The following is a 24,780-nucleotide window of genomic DNA, read 5'->3' on the forward strand; positions in this document are numbered from 1 at the left end:
TTCCATATCCTATATCAATGCTTATGAACCCAGTTGAGTTTTCACGACATCCACCATGAATACATTTGCATACCAAGGAGGCAGAGCCTGCAAATACATCTCATGCATATGCATTGTGGATATTCTGAAAACCTAGCTGGGTGTGGCCCAAGGACTGGGTTGAGAAGCAGTGTCCTAGTGCACCAGGTAATGTTTTTTCAATTCTTGGATGCCATTCATATTACATAATTCTTGTGCTTAATTTTTACAAAAGCCTGTGCTCAACAAATAGGCTGTTTTGTTGTTTCTTATCTTAAACTATACCATCTGTGTGAAAAAAAGACAATACACATGCTGTAGTTGTGTGAATACACTTCATCAGCATATTTAATTATAAAACTTTAGTTGTAGTACATAAAACTGTACCTATAAGGGACCCATTCCAACAGGCTGCAATGCACTTGAAACTCAGAATGCATCAAGATAAAATCAGCTAGAACCATCATGCCATACCCTCCTCTCCAATCCAGCATATACACAATTAAATCCACAATGCTCTGCACAGCACATCTTCATTCCACCATTGCTAAATCTTTGAGCGTGTGGCTTCTGGATTTCTTGGCCTTATAACCTGGGCGCAAAAACTCTATTTTTCTTTTCTTAGCTTCTATTTTATTCTTATGCTTCTTTAACTTCTTTTTGGCAGCTATGTCAGGATTAGCAACAGCCTAAAAAAAAGTGAAAAAAATTTTTTTTGAAGAAAATGTACTTACATGAAACATTTTATTTACCGTTTTTTTTTGAAGGAATTCACTCAAGGTGGTGTAAAGTAAGAATAAATCAAACATAAGCAATAGACAATTACAGCAGTAAAAATATTCAAATAACAATACAAAGTATGGCATAGTATACTACTTATAATTTCAACACAATATGTAATAAAACAATTTTAATGGACAGCGTAGGGTATAAGCAAAGATGGAACATATAGATAGGTAAGAGAGTAAAAGGAGTTAGAAAATAAGGGGACTAATTTAAAGGAAGTTGCATATGAGGTCAGAGCGGTGATTAAATATTATCTCAGCTAGAGTAGGAGTGGATAAACATGGGGAGAGAAGCTCTTAAATTTACAGGATTCTAGTTTTTAGCCAAACCTGACCACTGTTACAACAAACAGCTGCCCATAAAGTGATAAGGAAGAAGATGACAAAAACAGTCTTGGATAAGGAATGCTGCATTTATTTTGTGTGGGGTTTTTTCCCCAGAAACCCCATCTGATCATTTGGCTCACAAGCAACTGATATGACTGCAGAACTCAAAAATAATTTCAGAAGGTGATGCACTGAGGTGTAGTTGGGATTAAAAGTCTATGATTTTGGGTTCCAGAAGGTGCGCTGTAGAGGCCAACCAAATTTCAGTTACGGTGCCATAACCAGCCCAAAAACCTTTTCTGCCCAGTTTCGGGTTTGGCCAAAAGGTTATTTTAATTTTTGGCCGAAAATGAGCATCTGTTTTTGGTGGAAGCAAAAAATGTGTGCTTTGCCCTGTATGTCTGTCTCTTCCCTCTATAAATGCCTAACTGAAGTGTAGAGTTCTAGTAGTCGTATTGGGCCTGGAGAATTCATAGGTTACATCACTTTTTTAAAGGGCCAACATAGATATAGATGATGATGATGTGGTGGATGAACTCTCCAGACCTCCAAGGCCTTCATTTCATCTATTTTGTCGATCCTTTATTAAACGTACCAACACTCTACAAAAACTCCAGGAACAAATGTGGATGTATATATATGGATGAAAACAGCAAAAATCAATCTTGCCTGTAGTGCTTTTTGTTTTTTCCTGCTGGCCCTCTTCTGATTCGCTTGCTTATGGACAGCAGCAAACGCCAAGGAAAAGCTTTCCAGACCAACAGAGCTCTTCAGAAGGTCAATAATCTCCTGAGAGAGATTCTTCAGCGTAGGATCTAACCAAATTAAAGAAATGACTTGTTTCACAAACTCATGCAAGGCTGAAAATGTTTTTAAAGACATAATCCTAGATAATGTTCCACATACAAAAGTTCTAGGCAAAGAAAAATAATAAATTGTTTCAGTTGATAGTAAGGTATTGACCAGACTTGACCAACCTTATTCTTTTGAGGGCCACATTTTATAACTCACACTCTCTTTTTATGAATCACACTCTCTGAGAACATCCAGTCTCTCTTCTGGTGTATTCCCCCCCCACCCCCCATTCTCTCTCTTTCATGTACAACCAGTCTGTCTTGCTCGTGTGCCCTGCCCCCCCAGCATATAGTTTTGCTGTAGGATTTACTTCCACATGGTGCTGGAAGTTCGGGTTGGTCTCGTGGTTTTAAGTCTCAAGACTTGAAACGAGACCAACCCGAAATTCCGGCATCAAGCTTGCAGACGGATGAGTTGTGGCCTGGGAAGCAGGAATCCCACTGAGCTTCTGAGGACCAGATAAAAGCTCTTGGTGGGCTGAGTTTTGGCCCACGGGTTATAGGTTGGTAATGGCTGGTACATACCATGTAGACTGGACAAGCAGAAATTTAATTTGGTATCCAGGAAAGACAGACTAGTTAGATGTCTTGGAGGCATAAGATGATGAAGGGACTTGTTCAAGGTCTTAAAGAGGGTGAGTTGAACTCATGTCCCAGAGCTTCTCTCGAATCACTGTCCAGGACTTTAAACACTAGGCTGCTCCTCCGCTTTCCCATACTGTAGTATTTTGTGAGGAGTTGGGGGCTGGTTGTATTCTTTTTATGAGTCTCTGGGAACTGGAATGGAAAGCTGGGCATCTTTAGTAAAAAAAATTTGGTGAACTGAATGTTGGTGGAATAACTGACCACAAGCGACTGCAATTTTGAGAGCTGGGGCCAGGGGTGATTTTAGAGCTTTTAATAAGCTCAATGATTTTATACTAAGATGGCTTTCAGTAACTCACCACTCAACCAGCTATCTCATAGGTCTCATTTAAACAATTCTAAGTAGGGCTGTTGCAAATATTCGTATTCATTTGAGCATGAATATTCATATTCTATTTGATCCCGAATACATTATTCATATTTGTCCGAATAGTGATTTAAATATGATTAATCCAGGGCTCTACTGTGCTAAATCCTACTGAAATAAACACTTTCTCTGATTTCACATTTCTTCTTTTATTATTTGTTGTTAAAGCTCAATGCCCATTATTCATATTCAGTATTCTTATGCGGCCAAATAGTAAAATATGCTATTTGGTACAGCTCTAATTCCAAGCCTTCCTTACATATTTCACTTCTGGTTGAAATTTTACAAAAACATACGCCTCAGTTCATGTACCACTAAAGGAAAACTTGATGAAATACCTTGCTCTGCATAGGTGCTGTTCAGTTCTCTGAACAGGGGGGTAAGGATGGTTGAAAGATACGGCTTCACTTTGTCTTTTCCGAGATCGACTGAAATAGCACCAAGAAACTTGAAGATACAGATTCTCTAAAGAGAGAAAACAAGTTCATTACATTACTTGTTACCTTTACTTTATACATTTAGGGCTAGATTCTATATATCACATCTAAAAAATTTGGCACTGACACGAAATACGCCTAGGCGTATGCTATAAAACAGTGCTTCCCAAGTCCAGTCCTGCAGTACCCCTTGCCAGACAGGTTTTCAGGATATCCACAATGAATATGCATGAAAGAGATTTTAGGCGTGTAATTTTAGGCGTACTTTATAGAATATGCCTAAATTTCCACGTAGTTTATAGAATACACCAAGTGCCCCTCCGCATGACTAAATGTAGTCATGAGCAGTTACTCCAAGTAAAACTTGGCGTAAATGCAGACGCCTAAATTAGGCATGGACTGGATGTATTCTATAACAATCCAGGGGTTAGGGGGCAATTACTATACTATACATTACTTCTAGTCCGCAAATACCTAATCAGTTCGACGAGGATTATATAAAGTGAAATACTGGATCACAACCGTCCAGGAAAATACATATTATACCCAGACAATAAATCAATTAGCTCAGAAAAACTTCTCAAACAGCCAAGTTTTTAAAGTTTTGCTAAATGCCAAATAATTAGAATTACTACGAATTTCTAAAGTCAACGGATTCCGTAGCACAGTGGCTTGATAGTACAAAGAAAAATTAAATATAGATTTACATTTAAGATATCTAATGGATGGAAAGTGCAACATCAAACTGAGCATATTATAGGAAGACTTGAAATACACTAGCCCGGTCAACAAGATAAAAACGTGCTAACCCATTCAATATCTTATGAACAAAACTACAGAGCTTAAACTGAGCCCTAGCCTCAACTGGAAGCCAGTGCAACTTCTCCAAAAGCAGAGCAGCAGACTCAAATCTGGAAACTGAAAATATCAAACGCACTGCAGTATACTGTATCAATTGTATTCTATTAACTAGCGTCTTTAAACATCCCACAAATACGATATTAAAATAATCCACTTTACATAAAACCAGCGCTTGGACCAAAAGTTAAATTCAACAAAACAAAACAAAAATTACGTATTGCTCTTAATTTCTGCATAGTGTAAAAAGATTTCTGGAACAACTGTTTAACAATTTTCAAAAGGAAAAAACTGCCATTTAAAAACTGATTCAAGAAAAATACATGCACACAACACTCGGGCCCCGATGCCCAAAGCTTACTGTGCTTGTAACATTTGATTTAGACTGGTTATAGCCAGTCTATCGTGCATTTATTCAGCGTCTAATGTACAATGGGGCTCTGCGTTGCTTTAACAGTCTGCCGTAACAGCTATCAATAATCCTATACAAATGTATTACAATAAGCTCATTAGTATTAAAATGAGCACTCTGTATAGTGCACAGAAAGAAGAGCTTACCTTCCATGTTCAAAATTTTCTCGGAGTTCAGGAGGTGTTGTTGCATGAGGTTGAACTTCTCAGTGGCGCATTCTGCTTGCATTTTTTAATAGTATCTGCATGTGTGTGAAATGTGCCATGTGCGTGTATCCCATATGTAGCAGTAGTGTTAGAAAGTTGTTGTGGAACATTCTTTAATAGTGTCTGTGAAATGTGTCATGTGCATGTATTATATTTGTGTGTGTCCCGCATGCAGCGGTACTGTTAAAAATGTTGTGTAACAAAAAGGAAACTCCATGTGATGTCACTGGACACATGACTACGATGTGGTTGCCGCATTTTTTTTCCTGAGCATGCACAGCACATCGACTCTTACCAAGAGACTGTTCTGCGCATGTGCTAGGTACTATCCCTACCAAACCGCTTGCAGAATTTCTGTGCATTTCATTTGCGTGCGATTTCCTTTGAGCATCGATCGCCGTTTCAAAATCAGTAAATTCAACCACGGATATAAATGCACACGGTATTTAATGGCGACTTTTGAGCACTGGGACAGGTGCCACGAAGGAACAGAGAGTAGATACTCCCACGGTCATTGAATCGAAATCCTCATAAAATGTAAAAACTTTTATATGTACAAATCCTTGGGTGAACAGAAAAGACAAAAAGAAAAACAAGATCTCCCCCATACCTCTGGCAGCTGCTCTGCTCTACCTTTTACTGTCTATCTAATCGGTTACAGCTTGCGGATGTATTTTTTTTTTTTTTTTTTAACATAACAGGTCAGTGCACTAACCTTTAATTGGTTTTTAGGAGTGTAAGCCGCCTCTCTTTTTGCCAGGAAAGAAAGTTTTTTCATTAACCACATCAGTGTGGCTGTTTTCTCTCCGTCTTCTATTGTTTCTTCTTCGTTCTTTTTTGAGTCTTCAGTGTCGTCTTTATCTTCTGCCAACTCACTCTCTTCAGCATTGCTGTCTACCCCTTCACCAGTCTCTTTAACCTCCAAATCCGGTGCAAGTAGGTACAGAACTTTAGCCACGAACAGCAAATTCTTTATAATCTTGAACAAACAAATAAGCATTAGTTTTTACTTACTGCAAACTTGAGAAGATATACAATGTCCCATCAAGAAAAATACAGATTTTGATTAAGCTAAAATGTTTTAGCTGCGTCAGTGTGATCTGTGGAGCCTAGAAATTGTTGCTTTTCTGAAATGACCTTTTGAAATGCCTTTAGAGACCATGGTTAATATCATTACCTTTCAAACTTATCAGGGTGGAGAAAAACAAAACTGAGGCAAAACGCGGGAGGGCAGACTGAAGGGGGGTTACAGATGCATGCTCACAAGGGCCCTTTTAAAACCTCTTAGGGCCCAATGCACAAAGCTTACTGTGCTAACAATTTCGACTGGTTCTAGCCAGTTTAGCATGCACAGTATTTAGCGAGTAATGCACAAAGGGGTTCTGCCTGGTTTTTACCATTCATGGTAGCAGCCAACAAGAATCCTATGCAAATGCATTACAATAAGCTGATTAGTATAAAATGAGCTTTCCGAGCGATACACAGAAAGGAGAGCCTACCTTTAATGAGCAAACTTTTACAGGAGGTCTGGAGCTGTAGCATGACAGTGGCTTCTTGGCGGAGCAATTTGCTATCATATTTTAATAGTACTTGGAAGTGTCTGTGTACTGCATAAAAGCACTGTGAAGGTGTCTTGGAACAAAAGAAAAAGGCCAAAGCACATTGTGGATGCGCGTCCACGGCACCCGCAGTTAGAAAAAAAGCTGCACATGGCTTTCATACACACACATATAAACAATAAACCCCCTGGGATGTGAAAGTTGGCGTGGAACCCCACAAAAAGAAAATTTCACACCCCAGGGTGTTTACTGCTTATATGTGTGTGTGTACGAAAGCTGTGTGTAGCTGTGGAATGCTGTAGAGGCGCAACCACATCACACGCAGTTCTGGGCATGCACAAAGCATCGACGCTTAGCGAGTGACTGTTCTACTCATATACCACTTAGTGAGCGACTTTTCTAGGTGCTCTCCTTACTGAGCTGCTTGCTGAAATTCCGTGCTCGCTACGTGAAACTCGGTAACTTTTACTGAGGATCTAAATGCACATCGGTCACTTAGTTTTAGGAGAGCTAGTTTTCTGTTCATAGATGACATTATCCTTGTGTGCTGACTTATCCTGCTGCTTCGGAAATCTCCTCTTAAAAGTAACTTCAGTGGCAGGCTATCTACTTGTTGACAGGTATAAAATAATACAAAAAATGAAATGGACATATTAATCTGACAATCTGTTAAACCAAATAAAGCCATGAAGAATAAGTCTGTCAAAAATGAGAACCCATTAATCTCAACATGGCTATGATTTTGGAAAATTCCAACAGTACTTCAGAAGTATGTGGGCTATTTGGGAATTGCAACCTTCTTCCCCTCCAGTTTTTCAGTCCATTTCATCCCATTGTGTTTGTTGTTAACATCTCTAGGCTTTGTGTTTTATAACCTGGGTCTGCAGACCAGGAAAAATGTTGCTCACAGGGACTCCAATAGGGTGTGGAGTTGTAATGCACATGTAGAAATCAAGTCTGAAATGAACAGGATAACTAGTATTATACCCCTAAAAATTCTGGAAGAGCTCCTTTCAGCAATTTTCTTCTACATACATCTTAAATCAATTAAAGGCATACCATGTATAATGAGTTTATCTTGTTGGGCAGACTGGATGGACCGTACAGGTCTTTATCTGCCGTCATTTACTATGGTATGTTATGTATACAATGCATGCTCCGCTAAAACGTACAAGTGCTGCTCTTAAACTCTTGGGAGTGCTGTACTGCAGTTGTAGGATACGACAGTGTTTTTTTTTCTAGTTGTTTTACTAATGTTTAATGAAGCTGGCAATACTTGTACCTGTTCTCCCAGTGACTGATCGAGAAACTTGGACTGCAATTGATGGCAGAATGCCAAGGTAAGCTCTTTCACCTGTGGAAATACAAGACTTAAATGAAGACCTCGAAGAAGTGAAAAGTCACCCTACAAAAATGAGGGATTGGCCTGAATGGTTCCCCTCTTTGCTAGAATCTGGGGGGATGGGGAGAGAAGCTTCATATCACAATCTCACTCATTATCAAAATTCATAACTTATACTCTTTTTGACAAGCCAAATGACCGCCTGCACTGACTGAAGCTCTATAAATGGCGCCCAAAGTCAGGTGTGCAATTGGGCATGTGATTATAGAACAGGGTTGGTTATGTGTGAAATGTAATTGACTAACTGGCACTTAATTGGTGATAAGTACTAGTTGCCTTTAACAAGCACTAATTGACAGTTATGTACATAACTACCATTGGTCGCTATTCTATAAGTTGCATGCTCAAAATCCATCACGCACAACTGCAACAGTGGTATGGACCTTGGGGGGGGGGGGGGGGGGCACGTAAGACAGTTACACACATTGGTTACAGTGCCTGCAGTCATTGAGCTAGCATAAGCGCTCACGCCTAGTCAGGCTTGTAAATGCAGACTTAGGATCTATTCACAATAGCCGTTACAGAATCCGCGTTTAGTGTGCATTATCCTGGCCTTAGGTGACTTTTAGAGAGAGTTCCCCCTATGTGACTTAGCTGTATGAAAAATCTCTACTTACTACTTACAATACTGGCTTAGCCTTTACCAGGCCTGGAATTTACACATCTCAACCATGACCTGCAAACTTTATTTTTGAATGCCATAGTAAAGCACACAGCAGAATTGGCTCTCTTTTAGCTCTTTTGTGCTTCATCTGAAATGCTGCTAAATGAATCTAAAAGTGGCACATGCAATTCTACCCCATCACACAAGCATCAAGTTCATTGTGGGAACAAACTGAAGCATCTTAACCCCGAGCCAATAAAATCCATATTATATTTGCACTCTACACACCATCATTTGCCACTGTAATCACAGGTGTTTGCTTTGTAATTTCAGTGCTAACATGGAATGAAGAATGAACACAACATTGAGAGCATATGAAAAAGAAAAGCCCAGGCATGAACTATACTCGAAGGACATTAACTTTCAGCAAATTCTTCTTGAAAATAATACAAAGCCTGTCTAGCTCATGTACTGGTGCTGTCATCAGCAGGCACACACATTAAGAGAGTACTTCTGGATCAGGGTACGGACATCCAGAAGGTGTGCGGTAGGAGTCTATTTTATAAAGGAACACAAGCACTTATGTTCCTTTATAGAAGACTAGTATAACCGGCTATCAGAATGCTTAAGATTTAAGTGCAGCAGCTACCTGTGCAACTTACAGCATTTTGTAAGTTATCCCCCTAATTCTATAAAACTCGCTAAAAATTGTGCACACAATTTAATGACTTAATTTACATCAATAATTGGCTTAACAAGCAATTATTGCCACTAGAGTTAATTGGAATATGCACGCCTAAATTTTACACGCGAGTTAAAAAGGGGGCATGGAAATGGGAGGGTCATGGGCATAACGGAAGCATTCCTAAAATTAACAAACGCAGCTACAGAATAAGGGGTAAATGTGTCTAATTTAGGCTCGTACATTTGCACCACATTTCAGTTGGTGCAAATGGCCACGACTAAAGTTAGGTATGATTCCCGGGTATAAGCACTATTCTATAAACCGAGCCTAACTTTAAGCGTGGCTTACAGAACAGCGCTTTTTTCCGGCCCTTATATAGAATTCACCCCTATATATGGACGTGGGAGCCCTGCTCATGCTCCACTCATGTGTACACCCCCCCCCCCCTTGCAAATATGTGCTATGTAAGTTAAGTGAGTATTCACAGAATAGCACTTAGGTGGCATGAGGCATTTACATGCGTGTGTACATATGTGTATATATGCTACTATTCTAAACATGCATGTGCATAAAACGCAAGTAAATATTAGTGCCTGGGTTATAAAATTGCTCCATAAATACAGAGCACGTAACATCAAATACTTACTATACAAGGATCTGAACGGATGAGTCACACCCATGATTACCTAGTAAGCCTATTTCCCTTTCTTTGGGGAGATTATTAGTAAACAAATGCTAATGAAGACATACGGCAGTTCAGGTTATTTTAGTCACTACATTTTATGCTGATTTTCTGCACTCCTCCATTGGTGCAGTTTATAGAAACTACTGCTTTCTCAAGTAATTTGCTGGTAAACGGCATTCCCTCAGCTATGCATATGCGTGCACACAGGTCAGAAAAGGAGAGAACACGCCTAGCAACTGCGTGCACAAAATGTTTGCTGGCTTTCTTTAGTGTGAACTTAGGCTATACCACACACATTGAGCCGAGGCTGAAGACTTATGCACACATGGGCCAGCAAAAACTATTTATTTGCTGCATTTGTATCCCACATTTTCCCACCTATTTGCAGGCTCAATGTGGCTTACAATATATTACGACAATCACATTAATGGAATAAGAATTTCAGAATATAGATACAGATAAGGTGCATAAGAAAATCATGGCAATCATATTAACGGAATGTGAATTTCAGAATTGTTACAAATAAGATGCATAAGAATATCATGTAGGATTAGAAGTGGATAAATAGAAAAACATAACATAATGATATCGGGACGAGATATAACATTCAGTAATGAGGATGTAACTAAAATAAACAAATTAGGAGAGTTCCATAAAAGTTGTATCTGGTGAAGTTTAGCAGTCAGTTCGTTATGGCGGATCCTTTTTGTACGTCTTTTTGAACAAGTCTTCAGTAATTTCCAGAAGATTGTCAAGTCATGTGTCGTTTTTATGGTGATCGGCAATTCATTCCATAGTTGTGTGCAGATGTAGGAGAAGCTAGATGTATGTATAGATTTGTATTTAAGTCCTCTGCAGTTGGGAAAATGGAGGTTTAAGAAAGTACGTGATGAGCTTTTGTTGTTTCTCTCTGGTAAGTCTATTAGGTCTGACATGTAAGATGGGGCATCTCCATAAATAATTTTATGAACCAAGGTGCAACTAGAGAGAACATTGCTGGTAAATGAGTAAAGAGGAAAAGGGGTGTTGTGTAGGCTTTGCCCTAGACCAGTGTTTCCCAAGTCCGGTCCTGGAGTATCCCTTGCCAGTCAGGTTTTCAGGATATCTACAATGAATATGCATGAAAGAGATTTGCATATAATGGAGGCAGCGTATGCAAATCAAGTTCATGCATATTCATTCTGGATATCCTGAAAACCTGACTGGCAAGGGATACTCCAGGATTGGACTTGGGAAACACTGCCCTAGACCTTCCTATGTTTATGTTTATTAAACTTTTATACTGCCTTTCCTTGATGTCAAAAACAAGGTTGTTTACAATAAAAACACAGCAATCACAGCAATAACAGAAAGGAATGCCATCAAACTGATAAGAAGGTAGAACTACAAATTAAGAGTATAAAAAAAAAATGTATTTCAGGGCTGTCTTAAATTTTGGAAGCAATGCTTCCAATTTAATATGAGGGTTCAATCGGTTCCACAATGTAGGAACCAAAAAGAAAAAGGCCGAATGCCTTTGAGATCAGCCACTGAAGGTGGAGGAATGTGTAAGCATAAGGTGTTACGTGAGCAAAGGAAATGGGAAGAAGAATGAGGGCAGGCAGCATAAAACAACACACGATTTGGCAACCTTCTGGAAACTATTAAAGACTAACCTGCTCAGAGAGACTTATCAAAAGGACCCTTCTTAAAAAACAGGACAGCAGAACTGTACCAGAATTAGTTAACATTGAATTATTCTTATTTTGGTTACTTTATCACATTGTCATTATTGAACACTTTTCACTACCCTTGAATTCAGCACCTGAAATGTATTGATTACCAATTTTATTCTAATTTACTGTGTACTCTATATACTCTGATTGGAACATTCTTCTGTATTTCTTATTCCGGAAATGGCGATCGCCACTACTGTATTTGTAAGCCACATTGAGCCTGCAAAGAGGTGGGAAAATGTGTGATATAAATGCAGATAATAATAATAATAAATAACTTTGGGGCCTTTTTACTAAGCCGCTGCAAAAAAATGGCCTGAGGCAGTGCGAGCGCATCTTTTGGGTGTGCGCCGGGCCACTTTTTACCACGTCCTGGAAAAAGGGCCTTTTATAAGGGGCTGGAAAATGGACGCGCAGCAAAATAAAAACCAGCGCACATCCATTTTCGGCCGGAGACCTTACCGCCACCCACTGACTTAGCGGTAAGGTCTCACACGCTACCCGGGCGGTAGGAATGCAGCGCGTGCCCACTGCCATTTACCGCCGGGTAAGCGCCAAGCGGTAGAAAATAGAAAAATATTTTCTAACGCGGGTTTTTGGCGCGAGCCAAATTCAGAATTACCGCCTGGGGCATGTGGTAGCCGGGCAGTAATGCCGATCTGGAATGCGCTGGATGTGCGTAGGCCCTTACACGCCTTTATAAAAGGGCTCCTTTGTGTGCAAGGACATGCAGTTTAAATTGAACTCAGAATTAAACAATGGCATTCACAACAGCAAAGGGAGCTCTGAAGGTAACATTAGCTAACAACATTGGTTCCTCACTTTTCCACAGGGAATCAATATTTAAAAGGTTAACTAAAAACCACTTAATCTCAATAAAGGTCATCTGTTTTACTAAGTGGGATCCATGTCTATGTGTACAATGGGAATACAGCAAGCGAATATGAACACCTGAGTTTCATACAAAAGAAGCACACATGGCTTTTAAAATAAGAACAGAGCAAAAAGTTAATATTTTTCATGCCTGAACAGCACTGTAAACACTATATTTTCTGGGTGAAAGAAGAAATAGAGATAAGAGGAGAAGTAAGACAACTTCATCCAATAAGCATCTACCTTCTTGTCTAATTTCTCAGTTAGGAATGAGCTGGCAGAAGGCTCAGAGAGGTTTTTCTGGGCTTTTCCTGTTTTTCTGGTTATCCATTTACTAACCAGTTCTTCTGGTTTCTGGGAAGCAAACATTAAGCCGAAAATCTGGGCTGAAGTCAGCCACACCCAGGTATGTGGGTACCACAGATGAGACTGAACATAACCTTTCAGAGAAAGAAAAAGAAAAAAAAAACATGTTTCACTCCAGTGTCTTAGAGGACAACATACTTACAGGATAAATAACTGTTGTAGTTAAGCCTGTGACCTGAAAACTACAGACACTTCCTTCCTCGGCTTCTCTAAGCTCTAATACTTTTCTGCTTATGATTTGACTGGTGGCTTGGACATCCTATATAATAAAACTCACCCTCAACGTTCTGAGGACACTGACGTCAGTGTCACTTCCTTCGGGTTCGAAGGGTTCGTGGTGGTAAAGCCACCGAAATCACTATCTCTGGGTCCCGCCCTCGCGTCAAACGTGATGACGCCGAGGGCGGAGCAACGGCGTCAGTGGCTTCACGACTCAGAAGATGAAGGTGGCATGCGTTGACGAGGTGCGAAGCAATGGTGGTCAGTGGCTTCACAACGCCGAAGGGGTGGGTAGGGAGGGGGGGGGGGGGGGGTTCGGGAGGAAAACCTTGCTAGCGCCCGTTTCATTTGCTCCAGAAACGGGCATGTTTTACTAGTATTATATAAAATAGTTACTAAAACTAACATGTTTTGCCACAAAACTTCTTTCACAACTTACTCACTTTCCACTGCCCCCCCCCCCCCCGCCCCATCCTCCCCATTCAGCCATCACAGCAAAATTTTGTGGTATCGGGCATAAATACTATGGTTCATCCCCTCACCCACCAGCCCTGAATGCTACCTCTGCACCATTCACAGCAGAAATTGGGTACAGAAATCTCTTACCATAGTAATGCACAGCCTATGAAAACAAGGGGCTGGCACCAGCTTATGATCCTTAATGCTAATCAGAAATTCTGTGCTTGAAATATTCTATTATGATATAGCTCCAACTAGTGACAAAAAAAAATACTGCAATACTTACTCCAGATCCTGCTCAGGATTTCACTGTGCTTGGACAACTGAATAATGTTACATTCCTTAATCAGTTTTGTAATCAAGGTAAGAAAACTGAACAGCAATCTGTCTGCAGACTTTTCTTCTGCATCTTCTTTTAACTGGAAACAACATAAAAATTAAAGACAATGATGAACTCTAATGACACCTGCTACGTGCATTACAGATTTGTGAGTTCATATTCTCCTGTTATCACTGGTGTGGGGAGGAGGGCAGACAGGTAGCCCTGCTCCTGATGACTTGTGTCAGCTGGCTATATCAGCATGCGAAGAGCAGATCCAGCCTGTGAACATGGGAAATCAGCAAAGGCTGCCAGGCAAGGAGGTATCTTCCTTCCCTGCAGCTCTTCAGTCTTATCTTGAGATGATTGGAGGAAGGGAGAGGGAGGGGAATAAACTAGCTGAATCACCCTAGACCCCACCACACTAGCAGGTCTTCATTCAACTGAGGGCTCCTTTTACTAAGCAGTGGTATACAGGCTATACAGGAAGTACCGCCGGGCTACCGTAGCAGCCCAGTTGTACTTCCTACTCCTATCGCACCGTTATTTCCGGCACTACAAAAATGTATTTATTTTTGTAGCACCGGAGTATACCCAGCGGTAATCTGGCAGTGCCATACACTCTGCACAGTTTACCGCCAGGTTATGTGGAAGCCCTTGACGTCTCCTCAATGGGTTGGCGGTAAGGGCTCCCCATTGAAATGGCTGCGTGGCAAGTGCTTTACTTGCCGCACAGCCATTTCTTCTAGGAAAGAGAGACTTCCCTTTTACCAGCTGCAGTACAAATATGCCTCAGCGCCCATGAAAAACATGCCCCAATGCCAGCACAGGCCCCCTTTTGCCGCAGCTTGGTAAAAGGGGCCCCGAGTTTTTATAGGACTACTTGATGTAATTCAAGTTCACTTTCAGTGTCAGGCCAGCTAAGCAGTTTACAATATCAATTTCTGCCACTTATGAACAACTTCCTTCGTAAGGTTCAGACTGGAGAGTTTAATCATGACCAAAGGTATATGCAGGATGTGTGGGAACATCTCCCCCTTTTTACATATTCTTGATGGCAAGATGACTCATTGCAGAGTTTCAATCCTGCTGTTGCCGGCTCTGTTACCTGTTTTTTTACTTAAGTACCTCAAGGTTTGGGTACAACTAAAATATAAAAAAAAAAATAAAAACGCAAATAGTATGAGCAATTTTCAAAAGCCATTTTTGCAGGTAAGTACAAATTTACTGGGGGAAATGGAGGTCTGGAAACTGCCTCCTTTAACCTGGCCGTAAGTACGCAGAGGTTCACTTCTAGCAGCATTTAGAGGAGGCTATCCCAGGGGTGCACTTACACTGGAGAAGAATATAATGTATTTTCCAAATCTACACAAGAAAATTTCCCATGTAAAAAATAGGAGGCGGCAATTTTCAAATTTGCCACAAAGACTGCAGCAATGTGGGAAGTCTTAAAATTGCCCCTCAAATAATAGGCAAACTCCAAGAAAAATTAACTAAGTAGAACCTACGTTCATCTCTATAACAAAACACATAGTCGTGTCTTCAATAAACATCTACCAGCCATGAGCTTATCTGGACTGAGTTTCTGTGGCAATTGATTCTACAGCTTTGGGACTGCAAGATGGGGAGTGCTTAATTTTAACTTGTGTGTGTAAAGCGAATGCTACATACCTGTAGAAGGTATTCTCCGAGGACAGCAGGCTGATTGTTCTCACTGATGGGTGACGTCCACGGCAGCCCCTCCAATCGGAATCTTCACTAGCAAAGTCCTTTGCTAGCCCTCGCGCACATGCGCGGCCGTCTTCCCGCCCGAAACCGGCTCGAGCCGGCCAGTCTCATATGTAGCAAGACAAAGACAAGGGAAGACACAACTCCAAAGGGGAGGCGGGCGGGTTTGTGAGAACAATCAGCCTGCTGTCCTCGGAGAATACCTTCTACAGGTATGTAGCATTCGCTTTCTCCGAGGACAAGCAGGCTGCTTGTTCTCACTGATGGGGTATCCCTAGCCCCCAGGCTCACTCAAAACAACAACCATGGTCAATTGGGCCTCGCAACGGCGAGGACATAACTGAGATTGACCTAAAAAATTTACCAACTAACTGAGAGTGCAGCCTGGAACAGAACAAACAGGGCCCTCGGGGGGTGGAGTTGGATCCTAAAGCCCAAACAGGTTCTGAAGAACTGACTGCCCGAACCGACTGTCGCGTCGGGTATCCTGCTGCAGGCAGTAATGAGATGTGAATGTGTGGACAGATGACCACGTCGCAGCTTTGCAAATTTCTTCAATGGAGGCTGACTTCAAGTGGGCTACCGACGCAGCCATGGCTCTAACATTATGAGCCGTGACATGACCCTCAAGAGCCAGCCCAGCCTGGGCGTAAGTGAAGGAAATGCAATCTGCTAGCCAATTGGATATGGTGCGTTTCCCCACAGCCACTCCCCTCCTATTGGGATCAAAAGAAACAAACAATTGGGCGGACTGTCTGTTGGGCTGTGTCCGCTCCAGATAGAAGGCCAATGCTCTCTTGCAGTCCAATGTGTGCAGCTGACGTTCAGCAGGGCAGGAATGAGGACGGGGAAAAAATGTTGGCAAGACAATTGACTGGTTCAGATGGAACTCCGACACAACCTTTGGCAAGAACTTAGGGTGAGTGCGGCGGACTACTCTGTTATGATGAAATTTGGTGTAAGGGGCCTGGGCTACCAGGGCCTGAAGCTCACTGACTCTACGAGCTGAAGTAACTGCCACCAAGAAAATGACCTTCCAGGTCAAGTACTTCAGATGGCAGGAATTCAGTGGCTCAAAAGGAGGTTTCATCAGCTGGGTGAGAACGACATTGAGATCCCATGACACTGTAGGAGGCTTGACAGGGGGCTTTGACAAAAGCAAACAACTAAAGGCTGTCCCGAGATCGGCTTACCTTCCACTGATTGCACTAAGGTGAACCCTTACAGAGTTGGTCTTGAGGCCAGACTCAGACAAGTGCAGAAGGTATTCAAGCAGGGTCTGTGTAGGACAAGAGCGAGGATCTAGGGCCTTGCTGTCACACCAGACGGCAAACCTCCTCCATAGAAAGAAGTAACTCCTCTTAGTGGAATCTTTCCTGGAAGCAAGCAAGATGCGGGAGACACCCTCTGACAGACCCAAAGAGGCAAAGTCTACGCTCTCAACATCCAGGCCGTGAGAGCCAGGGACCGGAGGCTGGGATGCAGAAGACCCCCTTCGTCCTGCGTGATGAGGGTCGGAAAACACTCCAATCTCCACGGTTCTTCGGAGGATAACTCCAGAAGAAGAGGGAACCAGATCTGACGCGGCCAAAAAGGAGCAATCAGAATCATGGTGCCTCGGTCTTGCTTGAGTTTCAGCAAAGTCTTCCCCACCAGAGGAATGGGAGGATAAGCATACAGCAGACCCTCCCCCCAATTCAGGAGGAAGGCATCCGATGCCAGTCTGCCGTGGGCCTGAAGCCTGGAACAGAACTGAGGGACTTTGTGGTTGGCTCGAGATGCGAAGAGATCCACCAAGGGGGTGTCCCACACCTGGAAGATCTGGCGCACCACTCGGGAGTTGAGCGACCACTCGTGAGGTTGCATAATCCTGCTCAATCTGTCGGCCAGACTGTTGTTTACGCCTGCCAGATATGTGGCTTGGAGCCCCATGCCGTGACGGCGAGCCCAGAGCCACATGCTGACGGCTTCCTGACACAGGGGGCGAGATCCGGTGCCCCCCTGCTTGTTGACGTAGTACATGGCAACCTGGTTGTCTGTCTGAATTTGGATAATTTGGTGGGACAGCCGATCTCTGAAAGCCTTCAGAGCGTTCCAGACCGCTCGCAACTCCAGAAGATTGATCTGTAGATCGCGTTCCTGGAGGGACCAGCTTCCTTGTGTGTGAAGCCCATCGACATGAGCTCCCCATCCCAGGAGAGACGCATCCGTGGTCAGCACTTTTTGTGGCTGAGGAATTTGGAAAGGACGTCCCAGAGTCAAATTGGACCAAATCGTCCACCAATACAGGAATTCGAGAAAACTCGTGGACAGGTGGATCACGTCTTCTAGATCCCCAGCAGCTTGAAACCACTGGGAAGCTAGGGCCCATTGAGCAGATCTCATGTGAAGGCGGGCCATGGGAGTCACATGAACTGTGGAGGCCATGTGGCCCAGCAATCTCAACATCTGCCGAGCTGTGATCTGCTGTGACGCTCGTACCCGCGAGACGAGGGACAACAAGTTGCTGGCCCTCGCCTCTGGGAGGTAGGCGCGAGCTGTCTGAGAATCCAGCAGAGCTCCTATGAACTCGAGTTTCTGCATTGGGAGGAGATGGGACTTTGGGTAATTTATCACAAACCCCAGTAGCTCCAGGAGGCGAATAGTCATCTGCATGGACTGCAGGGCTCCTGCCTCGGATGTGTTCTTCACCAGCCAATCGTCGAGATATGGGAACACGTGCACCCCCAGTCTGCGAAGTGCCGCTGCTACTACAGCCAAGCACTTTGTGAACACCCTGGGCGCAGAGGCGAGCCCAAAGGGTAGCACACAGTACTGGAAGTGACGTGTGCCCAGCTGAAATCGCAGATACTGTCTGTGAGCTGGCAGTATCGGGATGTGAGTATAGGCATCCTTCAAGTCCAGAGAGCATAGCCAATCGTTTTCCTGAATCATGGGAAGGAGGGTGCCCAGGGAAAGCATCCTGAACTTTTCTTTTACGAGATATTTGTTCAGGGCCCTTAGGTCTAGGATGGGACGCATCCCCCCTGTTTTCTTTTCCACAAGGAAGTACCTGGAATAGAATCCCAGCCCCTCTTGCCCGGATGGCACGGGCTCGACCGCATTGGCGCTGAGAAGGGCGGAGAGTTCCTCTGCAAGTACCTGCTTGTGCTGGAAGCTGTAAGACTGAGCTCCCGGTGGACAATTTGGAGGTTTGGAGGCCAAATTGAGGGTGTATCCTTGCCGGACTATTTGCAGAACCCACTGATCGGAGGTTATGAGAGGCCACCTTTGGTGAAAAGCTTTCAACCTCCCCCCGACTGGCAGGTCGCCCGGCACTGACACTTGGATGTCGGCTATGCTCTGCTGAAGCCAGTCAAAAGCCCGTCCCTTGCTTTTGCTGGGGAGCCGAGGGGCCTTGCTGAGTCGCACGCTGCTGACGAGAGCGCGTGCGCTGGGGCTTAGCCTGGGCCACAGGCTGTCGAGAAGGAGGATTGTACCTACGCTTGCCAGAAGAGTAGGGACCAGTCTTTCTTCCCCCGAAAAATCTTCTACCTGTAGAGGTAGATGCTGAAGGCTGCCGGCGGGAGAACTTGTCGAATGCGGTATCCCGCTGGTGGAGATGCTCTACCACCTGTTCGACCTTCTCTCCAAAAATATTGTCCGCACGGCAAGGCGAGTCCGCAATCCGCTGCTGGAGTCTATTCTCCAGGTCGGAGGCACGCAGCCATGAGAGCCTGCGCATCACCACACCTTGAGCAGCGGCCCTGGACGCAACATCAAAGGTGTCATACACCCCTCTGGCCAGGAATTTTCTGCACGCCTTCAGCTGCCTGACCACCTCCTGAAATGGCTTGGCTTGCTCAGGAGGGAGCGCATCAACCAAGCCCGCCAACTGCCGCACATTGTTCCGCATGTGTATGCTCGTGTAGAGCTGGTAAGACTGGATTTTGGCCACGAGCATAGAAGAATGGTAGGCCTTCCTCCCAAAGGAGTCTAAGGTTCTAGAGTCTTTGCCCGGGGGCGCCGAAGCATGCTCCCTAGAACTCTTAGCCTTCTTTAGGGCCAAATCCACAACTCCAGAGTCATGAGGCAACTGGGTGCGCATCAGCTCTGGGTCCCCATGGATCCGGTACTGGGACTCGATCTTCTTGGGAATGTGGGGATTAGTTAGAGGTTTTGTCCAGTTCGCAAGCAATGTCTTTTTTAGGACATGGTGCAAGGGAACAGTGGACGCTTCCTTAGGTGGAGAAGGATAGTCCAGGAGCTCAAACATTTCAGCCCTGGGCTCGTCCTCCACAACCACCGGGAAGGGGATGGCCGTAGACATCTCCCGGACAAAGGAAGCGAAAGACAGACTCTCAGGAGGAGAAAGCTGTCTTTCAGGAGAGGGAGTGGGATCGGAAGGAAGACCCTCAGACTCCTCGTCAGAGAAATATCTGGGGTCTTCTTCCTCTTCCCACGAGGCCTCACCCTCGGTGTCAGACACAAGTTCACGGACCTGTGTCTGCAACCGTGCCCGACTCGACTCCGTGGAGCCACGTCCACGATGGGGGCGTCGAGAGGTAGACTCCCTCGCCCGCATCGGCGAAGCTCCCTCCGCCGACGTAGTCGGGGAGCCTTCCTGGGAGGCGACAGCAGCCGGCACCGCACGCGGCACCGACGCCGGAGACCTCACCTCGGGCGATGGGCCAGCCGGCGCCACGCTCGACAGTACCGGTGGCGCAAGCACCGCCGGTACCGGAGGGGTAGGGCGCAACAGCTCCCCCAGGATCTCTGGGAGAACTGCCCGGAGGCTCTCGTTCAGAGCGGCTGCAGAGAAAGGCATGGAAGTCGATGCAGGCGTCGACGTCAGGACCTGTTCCGGGCGTGGAGGCTGTTCCGGGCTGTCCAGAGTGGAGCGCATCGACACCTCCTGAACAGAGGGTGAGCGGTCCTCTCGGTGCCGATGCCTACTGGGTGCCGACTCCCTCGGCGACCCAGAGCTCTCGGTACCGACGCGGGAAGGGGACCGGTGACGATGCTTCTTCGACTTCTTGGAACGAAGCATGTCACCGGAGCTTCCCGGTACCGACGAGGAGGACGTAGAATCCAGCCGTCGCTTCCTCGGGGCCGAGGCCGAAGGAGGTCGGTCTCGGGGAGGCTGTACCGCAGGAGCCCTCAGGGTAGGGGGAGACCCACCCGAAGGCTCACCGCCACCAGCAGGGGAATGGACAGCCCTCACCTGCACTCCAGACGATGCACCACCGTCCGACGACATCAGCAGACGAGGTCCCGGTACCACCGACGTCGATGCAGCTATCCGATGTCTCGGCGCCGATGCAGAGGGCCGATGCACTCGATGCACTGGCGGCCGAGGATGAAGCTCTGGACGCTGAAGATGTCAATGCACTCGATACCCCCGGTGCCGATGCCGACGAAGAGCCCGAGAACAAAACGTTCCACTGGGCCAATCTCGCTACCTGAGTCCGCTTTTGCAAGAGGGAACACAGACTACAGGCCTGAGGGCGGTGCTCGGCCCCCAGACACTGAAGACACGACGCGTGCCTGTCAGTGAGCGAGATTACCCGGGCGCACTGGGTGCACTTCTTGAAGCCGCTGGAAGGCTTCGATGTCATGGGCGGAAAAATCACGCCGGCGAAATCAAAAGCCGAAATGGCGAAAATGAGCACCAAAACTTTGAGGGAGAAAAATCTTGACCGAGGCCGAAAAGAGGCCTACCCCGACGACGAAAGAAAACTTACCGGGGCAAAATCTGAAAATACGGGAAGAGGTAAAACGAAACCCAAGGGGGCTTCCGGAGCACTTCCCGAACAGTTTTAAAGGATTTTCCGAAGAAAAAACACGTCGAAAAAAAGGACGCGCGAGGTCGACTTTCCGGGGCTCGACACGGCGAAAACACGACCGTACCGAGTGCGGACGAAAGAAGACTGGCCGGCTCGAGCCGGTTTCGGGCGGGAAGACGGCCGCGCATGCGCGGTGCGCGCGGGCGCGCGAGGGCTAGCAAAGGACTTTGCTAGTGAAGATTCCGATTGGAGGGGCTGCCGTGGACGTCACCCATCAGTGAGAACAAGCAGCCTGCTTGTCCTCGGAGAAACTCACATTGTTACTATTTACCTTTGCCACATGATGGAAGGACCAAAATGGTTTTGAAAATCATATACATCACATCTGAATATTTATTGCACCATTTCAGTAAAAGATATCAAAACCAACAAAGTGTTTTGCTGACCACCACCGACATTATGCCCAGATATTAAAAGCAGGGCCACGTCCAGGCTTCGGCACTGATTATCCGATTTAAGTGGCACCAGCTAACACGTGGCTGGTTAAGTCGATATTTGGAACTTGACCGGCCAGGGGCTGCCGCACAAAGATAGAACAGCCTTTTATGTGGTCCCATTTATGCAGTTACCCTGGCTGGTTAAGTGCTGAATATCAGGCCATGTGTTAGCCGGAACTGCATATCAGCACTTAACCTGCCAAGTGCCAACTCTACTCCTGGAATGCTCTCTAAATAGCTGGCTTTCACTTAGGTGCTAACCACTGATTTTCATCGGCCATAACCGGTTAAGTGCCGCTGAAAATTAGTGGATAGCCCTGAACAAGTGATTTAACCTGTCAGTGACCATTTCTGGCCAGTTAAATCGTTTTGCTTATCGACCAGATAGAAAATGAAGGCAGATAAAGACCAGTCTGTCCATCTATATTACCTACTGTACTATCCCTTCCTCTCTCCTGGAGATTCTACATACTTGTCCCTCAACCTTTCTTGAATTGACATACTGTCTTTGTCTCCACCACCTCCACCAGAAGGCTGTTCCAAGTATTCACCACCCTTTCTGTGAAGAAGTTTTTCCTTAGGTTACTCCTGTCCCTTTTCACCTTCATCCTATGTCCCCTCATTCCTGAGCTTCCTTTCAATTGAAAGACTCGCCTCCTGTGTATTTATTCCATGGAGGTATTTAAATGTCTCTATCATATTTCTCCTTTCCCACCTTTCTTCCAAAGTGTACATATTGAGATATTTAAGTCTGTCTCCACAAGCTTTATGACAAAGACCACCCACCATTGTAGCAGCCACTCTTTGGACAGACTCCATCCTATTTATATCTTTCTAAAGGTGTGATCTCCAGAATTGTAGTAAGGTCTCACTAAAGACTTATACACAGAAGCATTATCACCTTTCTCCTGCTGGCCATTCCTCTCCCTGTATATCCAAGCATCCGTCTGGCTTTTGCCGTTGCCTTTTTTTTTTACCTGTTTATTTATTTTAGCGCATTTATATCCCACATTTTCCCAAAAGCGAAGGCACAATGTGGCTTACAATAGTGCATGAAATAATACAATAAGAAAGATAAAACATAAGATGACAGAATAGACAGAGAAAACATGGGGGGGGGGGGGGGGGTAAAAATGTTCGGCAGGGGCCAGTGGATCAGAGCCTCCCACCAACCATCAGCAGGAGAGTCAAATGGCCGGGCTTTTACCTGTTTAGCCACCTTACGATCATTATACACAATCACACCCAAGTCCCGCATGTCTTCCTTGCACAGAAGTATTTCACCTCCCTATACTGAATCTTTCCCTCGGGTTTTTGCAGCCCAAATGCATTACCCTACATTTTTTCGCATTTAATCTTAGCTGCCAAATTCTGGACCATTCTTCAAGCTTTCTCTAGCTCCTTCCTCATGTTATTCACACCTACTGCAGATTTTGGCATCATCCCCAAACAGGCAAACCTTACCAGAGATCTCTTCTGCAATATCACTTACAAAACGTTACCAAGAACTGAACCATGAAGCACACCACTGGTAACATCTCTTTCCTCAAAGTGAGGCCCATTTACCACTAACCTCTGTCGCCTTCCACTCAACCAGTTTCTAATCCAAGTCAGTCACTTTAGGATCTAAATAGAACTCTATGCTCTACTTTTTTTTTTAAACAGATTTTAGATGTTTAACTTATCCAAACAATAATTTGTTTCATTTTTAAAAAGGAATCCTCTTCCCATTTCTGTGCTTAGCTTAAAAACACAACCCTCTTCTCTCCTCCTTTTCCTCTTTCAAGGTTGCTATTTCCAATCAAAGATAAAGTGCCTGGAAACAGAGTGTACACAAATACCTGAGAACTGTTATGGACAAAATGACTTACATCTTCAAATTTCAAAGGATCTATTTCGTTCTCAATCAGCGGGAGAACAGTTCCAAGGCGTCGCTCGAAGGCCACTCCCTCAGCTTCAACAAACAAACCACAGGTTTGAGCGGCTAACCTCCTGTGCGAAGTCTGTTGGTACAAACAAAGGTTGGGTTGTATGAGCTCTGTGTCCATCATGCTAGAAAGATCTAGAAGAGGGGGAAGAAAACTTTGGACTTTACGTGCTGCAAACAGGTCTCATTTTCAGGATATCCCAATGCATATGCATTAGATATGTGTTCATAGGATGCAGGTGAACTCCATGAATATGCGGGGAGTAATTATATAAAGATTTTTCCATGTGTAAAGCAAGTATTATAAGTGGAGAAAGGATGCCTTTAAAATTGTGCATCACTATCCATGCATAAAAGATAGGCACAAGGAAAGCAGCCACCTGCTTTTTTTCCCCTTATCCATGTGGAGATGTTCCCGTGGGCAGAACAATGGTGTGTTTGCATATTTTACAAGTACATATACACATGCATAGAGACCATACAAACCTTCTTCTGAGCAGGTGTGTGTGAGGATTCCTGCACTACTGGGGCTGGTTCTGAAACCCTATTTTATCAAAGCACACAGGTGCTTATGTTGCCTTCATAAAACATGCTTAACATAAGCACCATTTCTAGACTTTTCACAGAGGTACTTTAAAAAAAATAAAATTATCCTCTTTATTGTGCATACCTACTACTACTACTACTACTTAACATTTCTAGAGCGCTACTAGGGTTACGCAGCGCTGTACAGATTAACAAAAAGGACAGTCCAAGGAGCTTACAATCTAATGGGTGAAATGTCAAGTAGGGGCAGTCCAGATTTCCTGAATAGAGGCATGATGGTTAGGTGTCGAAGGTGACATTGAAGAGGTGGGCTTTGAGCAAGGCTTTGAAGATGGGCAGGGAGGGGGCCTGGCGTATGGGCTCAGGGAGTTTATTCCAGGCATCGGGTGAGGTGAGGCAGAAAGGGCGGAGCCTGGAGTTGGCGGTGGTGGAGAAGGGTACTGACAGGAGGGATTTGTCTTGAGAACGGAGGTTACGGGTAGGAATGTAAGGGGAGATGAGGGTAGAGAGGTAGGGAGGGGC

General features: G+C 44.7%; 1 protein-coding gene across 2 annotated transcripts in view; it reads right to left on the reverse strand.

The window, feature by feature from the left end:
- Positions 1–322: 322 nt before the first annotated feature.
- The window catches only part of UTP20 (UTP20 small subunit processome component), a 226,829-nt gene continuing 202,371 nt past the window's right edge, over positions 323–24,780 (reverse strand). Inside the window, exons 55-62 of one of the 2 annotated variants that reach the window (XM_030213822.1) lie at positions 23,657–23,788; positions 13,763–13,895; positions 12,772–12,872; positions 7,751–7,822; positions 5,625–5,888; positions 3,335–3,461; positions 1,800–1,945; positions 323–707 (exon numbers count right to left, since the gene is read on the reverse strand). In XM_030213822.1, the coding sequence (XP_030069682.1) occupies positions 552–707; positions 1,800–1,945; positions 3,335–3,461; positions 5,625–5,888; positions 7,751–7,822; positions 12,772–12,872; positions 13,763–13,895; positions 23,657–23,788 (1,131 nt within the window). In that variant the 3' untranslated portion in view covers positions 323–551. Of the gene's footprint in view, positions 708–1,799; positions 1,946–3,334; positions 3,462–5,624; positions 5,889–7,750; positions 7,823–12,675; positions 12,873–13,762; positions 13,896–23,656; positions 23,789–24,780 lie in introns of both variants that reach the window. The other variant, XM_030213821.1, reaches the window with a different exon arrangement.

The sequence above is a fragment of the Microcaecilia unicolor genome, chromosome 9 (assembly GCF_901765095.1).
Source record: "Microcaecilia unicolor chromosome 9, aMicUni1.1, whole genome shotgun sequence".
Taxonomy (NCBI): domain Eukaryota; kingdom Metazoa; phylum Chordata; class Amphibia; order Gymnophiona; family Siphonopidae; genus Microcaecilia; species Microcaecilia unicolor.